General features: G+C 43.0%; 1 protein-coding gene across 1 annotated transcript in view; it reads right to left on the bottom strand.

Annotated features, from left to right (window-relative positions):
* Window positions 1–2,765: 2,765 nt before the first annotated feature.
* Window positions 2,766–19,539, bottom strand: part of TM4SF20 (transmembrane 4 L six family member 20) — a 58,365-nt gene continuing 41,591 nt past the window's right edge. Inside the window, exon 4 of the mRNA XM_077291164.1 lies at window positions 2,766–4,002. Within this exon, the coding sequence (XP_077147279.1) occupies window positions 3,678–4,002 (325 nt within the window). The 3' untranslated portion in view covers window positions 2,766–3,677. The remainder of the gene's footprint in view (window positions 4,003–19,539) is intronic.

Here is a 19,539-nt window from a genome sequence, read left to right as displayed (position 1 = left end):
GTGTAACAAAGAGTTAACCGGTCACCTGGGATAAGAGACTCTGCCGTTCATGCATAGAGCAAGTGTTGTGTCTACCAGTCTCTGAAGCTTGGATCTCAGTGGAGATATCAATTTTCCTAACATACAATGCAACACCTCCTCCCCTCTTGTTAGTCTTTCAGTTTCAGTGATGCTTATGACATTATATCTATCTTCCTGAGTTAGTAGCTTCATATCTGTCTGTTTCTCATGCTCTGTACATTTATTAGAAACATTTTAGTTTGTAGTCGGTTTCTCTTGTTCCTCTAGTTTCTGTTTCTCTAATTTCATTCAAAATTTGTTGTTTTTGTTCTTTATTTCCTCTTCTAATGGCAGGATTCTCAAAAGAATTAATTAGCTGTGTATTTTTTCCTGGACTTATATTTCCCTTCCCATATTGCTCTAGTGTAAAGCTCTCCTGATGAGTGTAGCATGGCGTGTACCAAATATGTGTTTTCCTGTTTTCTTAAGATGCAACCCATCTCTAGCAAATAGTCCATCATACAGATAATTGTCACAAGTGTGTCACACCAACCTTGGAGATCTGGAGCTAGAAGATCACTGCATATTGTGAATCGCAGATCTTCCATTTAGCCTGTGTGTTCGGATCCTATATTAAATTATGTTGGTTTCCTTTGGTGTTGAAGAGGTTAACGACCCTTTCTATGCTCGTCAGAAACATGCAACTCCATTTCAGCTGCTTTTGATCTGGTCGATAACTCATCTTATAAAACCTGGCCAGACCCTCTCTGACTTGACAGTGAAAGTTCGGATTCCTTGCTCTTAGGAGACGCGGTGCTGAATAGGAGTTCGTTGTTGCTATTGGAGATTCCTCTTGCTGTTCGATGTGCTTAAGCAAAGTGTTTTGGAGAGAAGTTGTTTTAGAGGTGTTCTTTTGTACGTATGTGTTTATCTCCTGGTCCCTGTTTCCCGTTTAGTTTATTCCTCCCTGTCCCCATCCTCCTACCTATTGTTGGTTGATGCTTTTTTATGAGAGGGTTTCTGTTATCACTGTTTTGTCTTGTTCATATTACATTTCTATCCCATGCTCTGTGTGGTGCGGGTGGTGCGGGAGGGCACAGACCATGGTTTATCAGGAGCACAGTGAGGTCTGAGACTTGGGCCTATGTACCATAACGAGTACCCCCGTGACGGGGATAGTTAGGGTCCCAGTTCCTGGGACAGTTTAAGGCCCATTTACCGAACATAAGACCATCACAGTGTGACAGTAATTCACTCCATGGTCAAGAAACCCAAAACGTTGCTCACTGCAGCATCGACATAGCCAGTCGTTTACTTGTAGAATCCTGTTCAATCTCTTTGGTCCATATCCACCCACTGGGAGGATTGATGAGAAGACAACCTGCTCTCCCAGTTCCTTGACTTTCCGGCTTAGGCCTTCAAAGTCTCTGCATATAGTTTCCAGGACCTTTTTTGCTGTGTCATTTTGTTCCTACATGTATTAGTAGACATGATTAATCATCTGTAGCACTGAAAAGTCTTCATATCCTAGCAAACACATCTTTGATTAGGACACCTGGAAGACACCACACTTCTCATGAGGTAATGTCTGGTTGGCAGATAGCTTCTGTTCCTCTCAGCAGGGAATCCCCCATGACGACCACTCTACTTTTCTCATTCACCACAGCGCTTTTTCTCCTTTCAAGAGGCTTCTGACTTCTTACTGGGGTGTTCTATTGTGGTTAAAGCACTTTTTTGATGTACATCTTCATTCTTGTCCTGTGTGAGAGCCTGGTAGCGGTTCTTCAGCACTATGGGTGCGGACTGCCTCCTCATCTTGCTTCTTTGGGTTACATGCTTCCATTTCTCTTCTGCAGGTACACTGAAAGGAGCTTCTCTTCAAACATTCTGAATAGTTATTACTCGGTCATTAGCTTCTGCAGGAACACTGAAAAGTTCTTCTCTTACAACATTCTGAAGAGATTCTTCTCGGTCAAGGAAATCCTCATCTTCCATGATGAGCTTCAGTGTAGCTATTCTCTCTTGAAGACTTTGCGCCTTTTCCTCTAACAGAGTCACAAGCTTGGATTTCTGGCACTTAGCATTTGTCTCTTCCTCTGGCATGTCTGTAAACATATAGCACACATTGCAGAACGCCATATGTGTAATCTCCTTCATGTTGAACAAAACACATTTCTGTGAAATCGACGTAAAGATTTGACAATTTGACGATTTCCTTCAAGCAGCTCAATCCAGCTACACCTAAAGATCCTGAGACTCGTGACAACTCTTCACTATTCCCAGAATGCACCAGGAATATGCAAATTATCTTCCTATTTACTAAGGGATTACCATATATAGCAAGAAAGTACACCATTTACTAAGGGACAGCACTATACATAACAAGAAAGAACACTATGTAGTAAGGGACTGCTTTATACATAAGAAAGTACACCATTTACTAAGGGATGACACTATACATAACAAGAAAGCACACTATGTACTAAAGAATGACTCTAGATGTAACTGTAGTGGTACTGCTTCAATAATGATGCTAATATACTGAATCAAAAGAAAGGAGATTAAAAAAAATCTATTCTGGTAGGTTCTAAAATAAAATAGGCTGGATTTAATCTGTAAACTGTTAATATCAGAAGGTACCAGCACTAAACAATGTGCCATAGGACCACAAGTGAAACTATGTTGTAAAACATAGCAGTGTAATAAAAATCAGGAAGTATAAAAAGGAAATAAATACTAAAGCAAAAGATGGGTGGCTGCCATATGAGGGTAAATGATAGTTTTTTTGTTTTTTTTTAATCAATGTAAACTGATGTGCGGTGAATGGTAAAACATAAGTCAAAACCATGTTCAAAGGTAAAAGTGCCTCGGCACATGATGGGCCTGATTCATCATTGATTTTCCACCCGATTTTATGTTGCGAATACTTGTCAAATAGTAATTTTGTTTTTGTGATTTGCGACAAATTCATCAAACTCTGCACCTTTTATCAGGTTGTATTTTGGATTTTAGTTACAAAAAGTTGAAAAATTGCCTAATTTCGACTCCAACCCCCCCCCCCCCCCCCGCCCTCGCCTCAGAATGCTTTAATGGATGTCCGATATTTTAGTGCATTTCTAGAAGCGTTCAACTTTTCCTCCTAAAACATCTCAAAATCAATTTAAGATTAAATAAAAAATTGGGGGCTTTGTGTAAAATTCATGAATCTTTGATGAATTTTGCACAAAATATGCCAGTAAAAAACACAAGTCACAGAAGAAAAATGACTTAAAAAAAATGTTAACAAGAAATTGGGCCTCAAGATCTACCTATGGTATCACATTGTATTTAATAAGTGCAGTGCAACCACTTATTCTTGTGTCAGGCACAATATAGGCAATAACTTTATTGAACTTTATACTATTGTTTATACAAAAATAAAGAAAAAAAACGGTTGTGGATCGTCTATCAGAACAAAGACTAACTGCTGAGTATTGAATAACCATAGGATTGGCCCAGGGTCAAGACATGAAATAATGAGACATACTGATACTTGTGTCACTCATGGCTGCTGTTTTAAAACTTAAATTTTTGCCAATTTTCATGTTTTATACATTTACTTTTTAATTTTCAGACATTTTTCCCTTTTACATATGTAATTACATGAAAAAAAAAAAAAGATTTTTGAGAATTTTTTTTCAGCAATAATTGTAGCCATGATTGACACTGCCCTTGTCACTGCTTTTGTCCTTTTTGGGTTTGGAGGTTCCACAAATGAGACCGAATAGACCTGCCACCATCTGACTAAGGGCCACTAAGATCTCTAGCAGCCCCACAATGGCCAGACCCACAAACACTGTGATGTGGATAATCTTCTGAATGTCCTCATCAATTTTAAAATTCAGGTCAAAATCGGGCAACCATTCCCGTGCGAAGCCCGTCACATTGTCATCCACTGACGGAGAGTAAATGCAGGAACCGTTCAGAAACCAGGCCAGGTCAAACTTCAATGTCTGGAGGGTACTAGTAAAAAAAAAGAAGGCAATAAGATAGGTGTACTAATAAAAACGTGAGGTATACAATATACTCATATATTAACCCCTTAAGGACCAGGGATGTTTCCATTTTTTGCTTCCCTCCTTCCCACGGCCATAACTTTTTTATCTTTCCATCAATATGGCCATGTGAGGGCTTGTTTTTTTGTGAGACGTGTTGTACTTTTGAATGGCACAATTGATTTTACCATATCGTGTACTGGAAAATGGGAAAAAATTCCAAATGCGTTGAAATTGCAAAAAAAGTACAATTCCACAATTTTGGGGGGATTTCTTTTTACCATGTTAAGTAAATGCTAAAGCTGACCTGCCATTATGAGTCTCCAGGTCATTATGAGTTCACAGACGACAAACATGTATAGGTTCTTTTTATGTAAGTGGTGAAAAAAAAAAATCTAAGTTTGTAAAAATAAAAAAAATAAAAATGTTGACATTTTCCGAGAACCGTAGTGTCTCCGTTTTTTGAGATCCAGGCCGGGGGACGCCGTATTTTTTGCGCACCGAGCTGATGTTTTTAATGATACCATTTTGGTGTGTATACGATCTTTTGATCACCCGTTATTGCATTTTATTGCAATGTTGCAGCGCCCCAAAAAAAAACATTCTGGTGTTTTGATTTTTTTTCTCACTACGCTGTTTACCAATTGGATTAATTCTTTTTACATATTGATAGATCGGGCGATTCTGAATGCAGTGATACCATATATGTGTATATTTGATTTTTTTTATTGTTTTATTTTGAATGGAGCGAATGGAAGGTGAGTTGAACTTTTATATTTTTAAAAAAAATTTTTAATATTTTTAAAAACATTCTTTTCTACTTTTTACTTGCTTCAATAGTTTCCATGGGAGACTAGTAGCTGCAATCATCCGATCGCTTGTGCTACATAGCAGAAATGCTCAATTGCTAGGAGCACCGACCGCTCCTGCAGATCCCGGGTTGTCATGCCAACCCATTAATGACCCGCGGTCATGTGACACGGGTGCCGATAGGTGGGGTTAATGATGCGCTTCCATGTTAAATGCCGCTGTCAGAGTTTAACAGTGGCATTTAACATGTTAACAGCCGCAGGTGGATCGCGATTCCACTCATGGCTGTTAGAGAAAAGTTGATCAGATCAGCTGTCATGTGCCGGAAAAGGTGTGGGCTCATCACCAGAGCCAGCACCCAATTGGGAGGCGTCCAATATCATCATTGGATGTTAAGGTGTTAAACTTGGTTCTTTTTTACAGCCCTTAAAGGGAATTTCTCATCAGGTTTTTGCAGACACCCTGATTCCAGTGATGTATCACTTAGGGTATGTTTCCACGGTCAGGAAACGCTGCTTGTTTGACGCTGCGCAGAGCTGCAGCGTCAAACAAGCAGCGTCCAGATGTTCCAGCATAGTGGAGGGGATTTTATGAAATCCCGTCTCCACTATGCGTGGAAACCCGCACGCGGCGGCCCTGCGACTCCGGACATGCTGCGCGTCTTTTCAGATCGCAGCATGTCCGTACACCTTGCTGGGACGCAGCGTCCCCACAAGGCATATCACAGGGCCCTATGGGACAGAGCGATCATCCCGGATGTGAAGAGTTAACACATCCGGCATGATCGCGTCCCAGAAAGGGGGCGGGGCTTAGCGCCGAGCGCTGCGGCGATACCGCAGGCCATCCTGAACGTGGAGACATAGCCTTACTGGGCTGCTTGCTGCATTTTTTTTATCAAATCAACGTTTTACCTGCTACAGATCTAGCAGTTCTCTGACTGCTGCGCTCTGTATAACTCCGCCCACACCACTGATTGGCTCGTTTCTGTATGCATTGTGCTTAGGCAGAAAGCTGCCAATGTGTGTTAGGTGTGCGGTTACATAGACCTCATGAATATGGAGGACTATAAGACAGCACGTTTGCTAGACCTCCAGTAATAACCTCCTGCTAATGAAACAGAAATGATTTTATAAAAACTACATCAAGCAGCTTAGTAAGTGACACATTGCTGGAATTAGGGTCTCTGACCCTACACTTGCTGCTCTTATATTAGGTGGCATAAACCTGGTGACAGATTCCCCTTTAAAGTGGAACCAAAGCCAATAATACAAGTGAAGGCTAGAAATGTTGCGACATGTCTTATAAGAAAACCTCAGCTTCCTTCTCCTACTTGGCTAATTGTTCACGCTCACCTCATGGGTAAAATGTGACTTCAGGGAATACAGATTTTCTTATTACAGAGGAATTAGAGGCTGATAGAGACATTCTGCTGCACGTTCTCCAGAAGTAATTGCGCTATTACTATATATGTATTTTTTATTTATTAGAAAAAACACATACAGCAGGTAAAATAAGTATTGAACATGTCACCAATTTTCTAAGTAAATATATTTCTATAGATTCTATTGACATGAAATTCTCACCAGATGTTGGTAATAACCCATTCAATCCACACAGGCAAAGAAATTAAACCATAGATGTCCATAAATTAAGTTAGGTGTAATAATGAGAAATTACACGGGAAAAAAGTATTCAACATACGAAGAAAGAGGTGCAAAAAGTCATGAAAAGTCATGACACCTGCTAAAATCTATCTACCGTATATACTCGAGTATAAGCCGAGATTTTCAGCCCACTTTTTTGGGCTGAAAGTCCCCCCTCGGCTTATACTCGAGTCATACCCAGGGGTTGGCAGGGGAGGGGGAGCGGGGGCTGTGTAATAATACTCACCTGCTCCTGGCGCGGTCCCTGCAGGTCCCTGGTGCCGGCAGCTTCTTCCTGTATTGAGCGGTCACATGGTACCGCTCATTACAGCAATGAATATGGACCCAACTCCACTCCCATAGGGGTGGAGCCGCATATTCACCTATTCAGTATAACGCAGTGCGTGATATTCACCTGCTCTCCGTTCCACCGTCGGCGCCACTGCGTCTTCCGCGTCCTCTGCACTGACGCTCAGGTCAGAGGGCGCGATGACGCATTTAGTGCGCGCCGCCCTCTGCCTGAACAGTCAGTGCAGAGGACGAGGAAGACACAGCGGCGGTCGGCAGTAGAACGGGTAAGGTGAGTATAGCACGTGCCGGGGGCCTGAGAGGTGAGTATGTCATTTTATATTTTTTTAATCGCAGCAACAGCATATGGGGCAAATATCTGTATGGAGCATCTTATGGGGACATGTGCAGCATTGTATGGGGCAATTATCTGTATGGAGCATCTTATGGGGACATGTGCAGCATTATATGGGGCCATGTGTAGCATTATATGGGGCAAATATCTGTATGGAGCATCTTATGGGGCCATGTGCAGCATTATATGGGGCAAATATCTGTATGGAGCATCTTATGGGGCCATGTGCAGCATTATATGGGGCAATTATCTGTATGGAGCATCTTATGGGGCCATGTGCAGCATTATATGGGGCAATTATCTGTATGGAGCATCTTATGGGGCCATGTGCAGCATTATGTGGGGCAAATATCTGTATGGAGCATCTTATGGGGCCAAGTGCAGCATTATGTGGGGCAAATATCTGTATGGAGCATCTTATGGGGCCAAGTGCAGCATTACATGGGGCAAATATCTGTATGGAGCAACTTATGGGGCCATGTGCAGCATTACATGGGGCAAATATCTGTATGGAGCATCTTATGGGGCCAAGTGCAGCATTATATGGGGCAAATATCTGTATGGGGCCATGTGCAGCATTATATGGGGCAATTATCTGTATGGAGCATCTTATGGGGCCAAATGCAGCATTATATGGGGCAAATATCTGTATGGGGCCATGTGCAGCATTATATGGGGCAAATATCTGTATGGAGCATCTTATGGGGCCAAGTGCAGCATTATGTGGGGCAAATATCTGTATGGAGCATCTTATGGGGCCAAGTGCAGCATTATATGGGGCAAATATCTGTATGGAGCATCTTATGGGGCCATGTGCAGCATTATATGGGGCAAATATCTGTATGGAGCATCTTATGGGGCCATGTGCAGCATTATATGGGGCAATTATCTGTATTGAGCATCTTATGGGGCCATGTGCAGCATTATATGGGGCAAATATCTGTATGGGGCCATGTGCAGCATTATATGGGGCAATTATCTGTATGGAGCATCTTATGGGGCTATGTGCAGCATTATATGGGGCAAATATCTGTATGGGGCCATGTGCAGCATTATATGGGGCAATTATCTGTATGGAGCATCTTATGGGGCCAAGTGCAGCATTATGTGGGGCAAATATCTGTATGGAGCATCTTATGGGGCCAAGTGCAGCATTACATGGGGCAAATTTCTGTATGGAGCATCTTATGGGGCCATGTGCAGCATTATATGGGGAAAATATCTGTATGGAGCATCTTATGGGGCCAAGTGCAGCATTATATGGGGCAAATATCTGTATGGAGCATCTTATGGGGCCATGTGCAGCATTATATGGGGCAAATATCTGTATGGAGCATCTTATGGGGCCATGTGCAGCATTATATGGGGCAAATATCTGTATGGAGCATCTTATGGGGCCAAGTGCAGCATTGTATGGGGCAAATATCTGTACGGAGCATCTTATGGGGCCATGTGCAGCATTATATGGGGCAAATATCTGTATGGAGCATCTTATGGGGCCATGTGCAGCATTATATGGGGCAAATATCTGTATGGAGCATCTTATGGGGCCAAGTGCAGCATTACATGGGGCAAATATCTGTATGGGGCCATGTGCAGCATTATATGGGGCAAATATCTGTATGGAGCATCTTATGGGGCCATGTGCAGCATTATGTGGGGCAAATATCTGTATGGAGCATCTTATGGGGCCAAGTGCAGCATTATGTGGGGCAAATATCTGTATGGAGCATCTTATGGGGCCAAGTGCAGCATTATATGGGGCAAATATCTGTATGGAGCATCTTATGGGGCCATGTGCAGCATTATATGGGGCAAATATCTGTATGGAGCATCTTATGGGGCCATGTGCAGCATTATATGGGGCAAATATCTGTATGGAGCATCTTATGGGGCCATGTGCAGCATTATATGGGGCAAATATCTGTATGGAGCATCTTATGGGGCCAAGTGCAGCATTATATGGGGCAAATATCTGTATGGAGCATCTTATGGGGCCATGTGCAGCATTATATGGGGCAAATATCTGTATGGAGCATCTTATGGGGCCATGTGCAGCATTATATGGGGCAAATATCTGTATGGAGCATCTTATGGGGCCAAGTGCAGCATTATATGGGGCAAATATCTGTATGGAGCATCTTATGGGGCCAAGTGCAGCATTATATGGGGCAAATATCTGTATGGAGCATCTTATGGGGCCATGTGCAGCATTATATGGGGCAAATATCTGTATGGAGCATCTTATGGGGCCAAGTGCAGCATTATGTGGGGCAAATATCTGTATGGAGCATCTTATGGGGCCAAGTGCAGCATTATGTGGGGCAAATATCTGTATGGAGCATCTTATGGGGCCATGTGCAGCATTATATGGGGCAAATATCTGTATGGAGCATCTTATGGGGCCAAGTGCAGCATTACATGGGGCAAATATCTGTATGGAGCAACTTATGGGGCCATGTGCAGCATTATATGGGGCAAATATCTGTATGGAGCATCTTATGGGGCCATGTGCAGCATTATATGGGGCAAATATCTGTATGGAGCATCTTATGGGGCCAAGTGCAGCATTATATGGGGCAATTATCTGTATGGAGCATCTTATGGGGCCAAGTGCAGCATTATATGGGGCAAATATCTGTATGGGGCCAAGTGCAGCATTATATGGGGCAATTATCTGTATGGAGCATCTTATGGGGCCAAGTGCAGCATTATATGGGGCAAATATCTGTATGGAGCATCTTATGGGGCCATGTGCAGCATTATATGGGGCAAATATCTGTATGGAGCATCTTATGGGGCCATGTGCAGCATTATGTGGGGCAAATATCTGTATGGAGCATCTTATGGGGCCATGTGCAGCATTATATGGGGCAAATATCTGTATGGAGCATCTTATGGGGCCAAGTGCAGCATTATGTGGGGCAAATATCTGTATGGAGCATCTTATGGGGCCATGTGCAGCATTATATGGGGCAAATATCTGTATGGAGCAACTTATGGGGCCATGTGCAGCATTATATGGGGCAAATATCTGTATGGAGCATCTTATGGGGCCATGTGCAGCATTATATGGGGCAAATATCTGTATGGAGCATCTTATGGGGCCAAGTGCAGCATTATATGGGGCAAATATCTGTATGGGGCCATGTGCAGCATTATATGGGGCAATTATCTGTATGGAGCATCTTATGGGGCCAAGTGCAGCATTATATGGGGCAAATATCTGTATGGGGCCATGTGCAGCATTATATGGGACAAATATCTGTATGGGGCCATGTGCAGCATTACATGGGGCAAATATCTGTATGGAGCATCTTATGGGGCCATGTGCAGCATTATATGGGGCAAATATCTGTATGGAGCATCTTATGGGGCCAAGTGCAGCATTATACGGGGCAAATATCTGTATGGAGCATCTTATGGGGCCATGTGCAGCATTATATGGGGCAAATATCTGTATGGAGCATCTTATGGGGCCAAGTGCAGCATTATGTGGGGCAAATATCTGTATGGAGCATCTTATGGGGCCAAGTGCAGCATTACATGGGGCAAATATCTGTATGGAGCAACTTATGGGGCCATGTGCAGCATTATATGGGGCAAATATCTGTATGGAGCATCTTATGGGGCCATGCGCAGCATTATATGGGGCAAATATCTGTATGGAGCATCTTATGGGGCCAAGTGCAGCATTATATGGGGCAAATATCTGTATGGGGCCATGTGCAGCATTATATGGGGCAATTATCTGTATGGAGCATCTTATGGGGCCAAGTGCAGCATTATATGGGGCAAATATCTGTATGGGGCCATGTGCAGCATTATATGGGGCAATTATCTGTATGGAGCATCTTATGGGGCCAAGTGCAGCATTATATGGGGCAAATATCTGTATGGAGCATCTTATGGGGCCATGTGCAGCATTATGTGGGGCAAATATCTGTATGGAGCATCTTATGGGGCCAAGTGCAGCATTATGTGGGGCAAATATCTGTATGGAGCATCTTATGGGGCCATGTGCAGCATTATATGGGGCAAATATCTGTATGGAGCATCTTATGGGGCCATGTGCAGCATTATATGGGGCAAATATCTGTATGGAGCATCTTATGGGGCCAAGTGCAGCATTATGTGGGGCAAATATCTGTATGGAGCATCTTATGGGGCCATGTGCAGCATTATATGGGGCAAATATCTGTATGGAGCATCTTATGGGGCCAAGTGCAGAATTACATGGGGCAAATATCTGTATGGAGCAACTTATGGGGCCATGTGCAGCATTATATGGGGCAAATATCTGTATGGAGCATTTTATGGGGCCAAGTGCAGCATTACATGGGGCAAATTTCTGTATGGAGCATCTTATGGGGCCATGTGCAGCATTATATGGGGCAAATATCTGTATGGAGCATCTTATGGGGCCATGTGCAGCATTATGTGGGGCAAATATCTGTATGGAGCATCTTATGGGGCCATGTGCAGCATTATATGGGGCAAATATCTGTATGGAGCATCTTATGGGGCCAAGTGCAGCATTATATGGGGCAAATATCTGTATGGGGCCATGTGCAGCACTATATGGGGCAATTATCTGTATGGAGCATCTTATGGGGCCAAGTGCAGCATTATATGGGGCAAATATCTGTATGGGGCCATGTGCAGCATTATATGGGGCAAATATCTGTATGGGTCCATGTGCAGCATTATATGGGGCAAATATCTGTATGGAGCATCTTATGGGGCCAAGTGCAGCATTATGTGGGGCAAATATCTGTATGGAGCATCTTATGGGGCCATGTGCAGCATTATATGGGGCAAATATCTGTATGGAGCATCTTATGGGGCCAAGTGCAGCATTATATGGGGCAAATATCTGTATGGGGCCATGTGCAGCACTATATGGGGCAATTATCTGTATGGAGCATCTTATGGGGCCAAGTGCAGCATTATATGGGGCAAATATCTGTATGGGGCCATGTGCAGCATTATATGGGGCAAATATCTGTATGGGGCCATGTGCAGCATTATATGGGGCAATTATCTGTATGGAGCATCTTATGGGGCCAAGTGCAGCATTATATGGGGCAAATATCTGTATGGGGCCAAGTGCAGCATTATATGGGGCAAATATCTGTATGGGGCCATGTGCAGCATTATATGGGGCAATTATCTGTATGGAGCATCTTATGGGGCCAAGTGCAGCATTATATGGGGCAAATATCTGTATGGAGCATCTTATGGGGCCATGTGCAGCATTATATGGGGCAAATATCTGTATGGGGCCATGTGCAGCATTATATGGGGCAAATATCTGTATGGAGCATCTTATGGGGCCATGTGCAGCATTATATGGGGCAAATATCTGTATGGAGCATCTTATGGGGCCAAGTGCAGCATTATGTGGGGCAAATATCTGTATGGAGCATCTTATGGGGCCAAGTGCAGCATTACATGGGGCAAATATCTGTATGGAGCAACTTATGGGGCCATGTGCAGCATTATATGGGACAAATATCTGTATGGAGCATCTTATGGGGCCAAGTGCAGCATTACATGGGGCAAATTTCTGTATGGAGCATCTTATGGGGCCATGTGCAGCATTATATGGGGCAAATATCTGTATGGAGCATCTTATGGGGCCATGTGCAGCATTATGTGGGGCAAATATCTGTATGGAGCATCTTATGGGGCCATGTGCAGCATTATATGGGGCAAATATCTGTATGGAGCATCTTATGGGGCCAAGTGCAGCATTATGTGGGGCAAATATCTGTATGGGGCCATGTGCAGCATTATATGGGGCAAATATCTGTATGGGGCCATGTGCAGCATTATATGGGGCAAATATCTGTATGGAGCATCTTATGGGGCCAAGTGCAGCATTATATGGGGCAAATATCTGTATGGGGCCATGTGCAGCATTATATGGGGCAAATATCTGTATGGGGCCATGTGCAGCATTATATGGGGCAATTATCTGTATGGAGCATCTTATGGGGCCAAGTGCAGCATTATATGGGGCAAATATCTGTATGGGGCCATGTGCAGCATTATATGGGGCAAATATCTGTATGGAGCATCTTATGGGGCCAAGTGCAGCATTATGTGGGGCAAATATCTGTATGGAGCATCTTATGGGGCCATGTGCAGCATTATATGGGGCAAATATCTGTATGGAGCATCTTATGGGGCCAAGTGCAGCATTATATGGGGCAAATATCTGTATGGGGCCATGTGCAGCACTATATGGGGCAATTATCTGTATGGAGCATCTTATGGGGCCAAGTGCAGCATTATATGGGGCAAATATCTGTATGGGGCCATGTGCAGCATTATATGGGGCAAATATCTGTATGGGGCCATGTGCAGCATTATATGGGGCAATTATCTGTATGGAGCATCTTATGGGGCCAAGTGCAGCATTATATGGGGCAAATATCTGTATGGGGCCAAGTGCAGCATTATATGGGGCAAATATCTGTATGGGGCCATGTGCAGCATTATATGGGGCAATTATCTGTATGGAGCATCTTATGGGGCCAAGTGCAGCATTATATGGGGCAAATATCTGTATGGAGCATCTTATGGGGCCATGTGCAGCATTATATGGGGCAAATATCTGTATGGGGCCATGTGCAGCATTATATGGGGCAAATATCTGTATGGAGCATCTTATGGGGCCATGTGCAGCATTATATGGGGCAAATATCTGTATGGAGCATCTTATGGGGCCAAGTGCAGCATTATGTGGGGCAAATATCTGTATGGAGCATCTTATGGGGCCAAGTGCAGCATTATATGGGGCAAATATCTGTATGGAGCATCTTATGGGGCCATGTGCAGCATTATATGGGGCAAATATCTGTATGGAGCATCTTATGGGGCCATGTGCAGCATTATATGGGGCAAATATCTGTATGGAGCATCTTACGGGGCCATGTGCAGCATTATATGGGGCAAATATCTGTATGGGGCCATGTGCAGCATTATATGGGGCAATTATCTGTATGGAGCATCTTATGGGGCTATGTGCAGCATTATATGGGGCAAATATCTGTATGGGGCCATGTGCAGCATTATATGGGGCAATTATCTGTATGGAGCATCTTATGGGGCCATGTGCAGCATTATATGGGGCAAATATCTGTATGGAGCATCTTATGGGGCCATGTGCAGCATTATATGGGGCAATTATCTGTATGGAGCATCTTATGGGGCCATGTGCAGCATTATGTGGGGCAAATATCTGTATGGAGCATCTTATGGGGCCATGTGCAGCATTATATGGGGCAAATATCTGTATGGAGCATCTTATGGGGCCATGTGCAGCATTATATGGGGCAAATATCTGTATGGAGCATCTTATGGGGCCAAGTGCAGCATTATGTGGGGCAAATATCTGTATGGAGCATCTTATGGGGCCATGTGCAGCATTATATGGGGCAATTATCTGTATGGAGCATCTTATGGGGCCATGTGCAGCATTATGTGGGGCAAATATCTGTATGGAGCATCTTATGGGGCCATGTGCAGCATTATATGGGGCAAATATCTGTATGGAGCATCTTATGGGGCCATGTGCAGCATTATATGGGGCAAATATCTGTATGGAGCATCTTATGGGGCCAAGTGCAGCATTATGTGGGGCAAATATCTGTATGGAGCATCTTATGGGGCCATGTGCAGCATTATATGGGGCAAATATCTGTATGGAGCATCTTATGGGGCCAAGTGCAGCATTATGTGGGGCAAATATCTGTATGGAGCATCTTATGGGGCCAAGTGCAGCATTATGTGGGGCAAATATTTGTATGGAGCATCTTATGGGGCCATGTGCAGCATTATATGGGGCAAATATCTGTATGGAGCATCTTATGGGGCCAAGTGCAGAATTACATGGGGCAAATATCTGTATGGAGCAACTTATGGGGCCATGTGCAGCATTATATGGGGCAAATATCTGTATGGAGCATCTTATGGGGCCATGTGCAGCATTATATGGGGCAAATATCTGTATGGAGCATCTTATGGGGCCAAGTGCAGCATTATATGGGGCAAATATCTGTATGGGGCCATGTGCAGCATTATATGGGGCAATTATGTGTATGGAGCATCTTATGGGGCCAAGTGCAGCATTATATGGGGCAAATATCTGTATGGGGCCATGTGCAGCATTATATGGGGCAAATATCTGTATGGAGCATCTTATGGGGCCATGTGCAGCATCATATGGGGCAAATATCTGTATGGGGCCATGTGCAGCATTATATGGGGCAAATATCTCTATGGAGCATCTTATGGGGCCATGTGCAGCATTATATGGGGCAAATATCTCTATGGAGCATCTTATGGGGCCGTAATCCACATTTGTGGAGCATTATATGGGGCATATTTTAATATGGAGCATCTTATGGGGCCCATCATAAACTGTCTGGAGCATTATATGGGGCATATTTTGTATGGTGCATCTTATGGGCCCATCATGAACTGTATGGAGCATTATATGGGGATCCTGATTCAATATAGATATTCAAAAACACTTAAACTACTGATGTCTCAATTAATTTTACTTTTATTGGTATTTATTTTTATTTTTGAAATTTACCAGTAGCTGCTGCATTTCCCACCCTAGGCTTATACTCGAGTCATTAAGTTTTCCCACTTATTTTGTGGCAAAAATAGGGGGGTCAGCTTATACTCGGGTCGGCTTATACTCGAGTATATACGGTAATTAGAAAGCAATCCTGCCACTTAGTGAAAAATATCAGCTGGTTCAACTAATGACCTATAAAAAGGTTTCTCATCACCAAGGTGCTACACAAGAAACCGCCCATGATGGGTAAAACCAGTGAGTTGTCTCAAGACTTTTGCAACCTTATTGTTGCCAAACAAACTGATAACATTGGTTACAGAATAATTTCTTAACTACTGAAGCTTCCCATGAGCACTGTTGGGCAATAATCCAAAAGTGGAAAGAACATCATTTCACCATCAACCTGCCATGACCAGATGGTCCCGCAAGATTTCAGTCAGAGGAGTGAAAATAATTATCAGAAGAGTTGTTAAATAGCCAAGGAGAGCTACAGAAAGACCTGGAATCAGGAGGTACCATTGTTTCAAAGAAAACTATAAGTAATGCACTTAACCCCCATGGCGGGTATGCACGCTCACCACACAAGACTCCATTGCTGAAGAAAAAGCAAGTTCAAGAGTGTTTATAGCTTGCTTAACAACATTTAGACAAGCCTGTGAAATACTGGTGGAATATAGTCTGGTCAGATGAGACCAAAATTGAACTCGACCATAATACACGCCATGTTTCAGCATATGGTACTGGCAAACTTCATGTAATTGAAGGAAGGATGAATGGGCAAATGTATCGAGACATTCTTGATAAAGATCTGCTGCCATCTACTAGAACAATGAAAATAAAATGAAGGTGGACATTTCTGCAAGACAGTGCTCCCAAACACACAGCCAAGGAATCTCTCAATTGGTTTCAGAGAGTGAAAATAAAGCTGCTAGAATGTCCCAGCCTATCACCTAACCTGAATCCAATAGACAATTTATGAAAGGAACTAAAGCTGAGAGTCCATAGAAGGAGGCCATTGGATCTTCAGGATATGAAGAGTGTTTGTGTGGAAGAATGGTCCAAAATCATAGCTGAGCAATGAATGCGACTAGTTTCTCCATACAGGAGGCATCTTGAAGCTGTCATCACCAACAAAGGCTTCTGTATAAAGTATTAATTAAATTTCAGTAAGCGTGTTCAACACTTTTTTCCTGTATCATTTCTCAGAATTATACATAATTTCTGGGCATCTATGGTGTGTTTTCATTGCCCTTGTGGATTGGATGGGTTGTTACCGACATCTGGTGAGAATTTCACGTCAATAGCACTTTTAGAAATATAGTTACTTAGAAAATTAGTGACATGTTCAATACTTATTTCACAGGCTGTATATATATTTTATTAATTTTGTTTTGAGGACAGGGGAGTTACCGGTGCAGTCAATCACTGATCTTAGTGATTCTCTCCGTGTAGACAGCATAAGCTGCTGAGCTCTGTGATTGTTTGCAGCAGTGATGTGCGCTGTAGTCATAATGTCACCACTTCAGCCAGTACATGGAGACTGCATTAGCTGCAAAGAAGCATTACTGGACCTGGGGAAGGTGAGTACCTGCTGTGTTCATGATGTGTACAGAAGAATTTTAAACCATGGTTTTTGGAAGTAGAAAATGCCTTTAATTGTTTTGTTAAATGTTTTAAATAAAGTCTCATCTTTTTGCCCCTTTAGACTATGTGCATGCGTCAGGATTTCTTGCAGAAATTTTCCTGACAAAAAACGGACATTTCTGCCAGAAAACCGCATGCGTTTTTTTCAAGCGTTTTTGACGCGTTTTTTTCCAAATGCATAGAATTGCGGGAAAAACGCGGAAAATCTGCAAAATTAATGAACATGCTTTTTTTACCGTGATGCGTTTTTTTCGCAGAAAAAAACGTACCATGTGCACAAAACATGCAGAATGCATTCTAAATGATAGGATGCATAATGTATGTGTTTTTAATGAGTTTTTATAGCGTTTTTATCATGAAAAAACGCGAAAAAACCTGAACGTGTGCACATAGCCTTAGGAGACTACAATCTGTGACCCTTTCATCACTTACATAATAATTTGAAATACATATTCCAAAGCGATACTGTTTGGGAGATATCCGTGATAGACATGGTGGGCTTTGGATGGCAGCCTGTAGGAGGGATCCCTTGTGGTAGCATTTGTTATTTATCATTATTATTATTTATTTCTAGGTGCTATATTATTAGCATCTTTATTTCCAGGGCGCAGCACTTGTGAAGAGGGCTTACATACAAAATACATATACAGTGCTCATCATAAATGAGTACACCCCCTTTGTAAAGTAAAATTGTAATCAATATCTCACTAAACATAGGAACAATTTCCAAACCTTAGACCAGACTGAGTTTCATAGAACATTTTTTTAAACCCATAACATGAAGGTAAGGTTAATAGTATAACTTTCATTACAAAATCTTCTGTTTTAAGCAAATTAGTTGCTTCAAAAATGAATAAACACTACATCAAAAACGACTACGTCCAGTATTTTGAATGACCTCAATGTTTTTTAAGGACTGCACCAAGTCTTCTAAGCATGGAATGAAAAAGTTGGTGACATATTGTAACATCTATCTTTTTTCATTCTTCAAGAACGACTTCTTTAGAGCCTGGACACTGGACGGAGAGTGATGACAACTTGTCTCCTCAAAATTCCCCATTGGTCTTTTGGTTGGGTTCAAATCAGGAGACACTTTGCCACTGAGTCACTTTCACCGTGTTCTTCAGAAATACAACAGTGGCCTTAGATGTGCGTTTAGGATCATTCTCTCGTTTGTATCTTGTGCAGTTATTGCAGCTTGCACCTGTTCACACTAGCTAGGAGGTGTCGGTCGTTTTTTTTTTCAGTTTACTATTGGAGGTTGTGATTGCCTCCTTTCTGATTGTGCACTCCTCCCATCAGTCCAAGGGTGTTTTTAATTACTGCTGGATTCTACCTGCTGTACCGAACCTCAGCTGTGCCAGGTACTCATTAATGGGTATCAGACGGACGCTCTCTTGGACCCTTGGGAGCTTGGTGACCCTGGTACACGGGTCCTGGTTGCTGGTAACATTGGGCATTTGGGGGCCAAAAAGATGCTAGAGTGCATATTGCTGTGTTTTTTTTGGCCTGGTGTCTACGTGGAGGTCAAAAGGAACTGCGACACATGTCCGGAGTGCCAACTAACCTCACCCACCACGAACTACCGGAGTCCATTAGTTCCTCTGCCCATTATAGAGGTACATTTTGAGCGGATTGCGATGAATCTGGTAGGACCAATAGTAAAATCTGCCCGTGGCCACCAGCACATATTAGAAGTCACAGACTACGCGACCCGGTACCCAGAGGCGATACCACTCCGCCACACTTCAGCTAAACTAATAGCCCGTGAACTGTTCGCCATGTTCTGTTGCCTTGGGCTACCCAAGGAGATCCTTATGGATCAGGCAACTCCTTTTATGTCTACGTAAGGTGATCAGGGAGCTATGTATGCAGCTCCAGATTAAACAGCTACATACGTCGGTGTACCATCCACAAACCGACGGGTTGGTGAAGTTTAATAAGACCCTCAAAGTCTTGCTAAAAAAGGTGGTCGCCAAGGATGGGAGGGATTGGGATATGTTACTGCCCTATCTAATGTTTGCCATCCGTGAGGTACCGCAGGCGTCCACGGGGTTCTCACCATTTGAGCTATTGTATGGCAAGCACCCGAGGGGACTGCTGGATGTAGCTAAAGAGATGTGGGAACAGGAGCCCACTCCACATAAGAGTGTTATCGAGTATGTGGCA

The sequence above is a fragment of the Ranitomeya variabilis genome, chromosome 2 (assembly GCF_051348905.1).
Source record: "Ranitomeya variabilis isolate aRanVar5 chromosome 2, aRanVar5.hap1, whole genome shotgun sequence".
Classification (NCBI taxonomy): Eukaryota; Metazoa; Chordata; class Amphibia; order Anura; family Dendrobatidae; genus Ranitomeya; species Ranitomeya variabilis.
The sequence above is the reverse complement of the archived record's forward strand: the minus strand, read 5'-3'. Positions and strand labels throughout refer to the sequence as shown.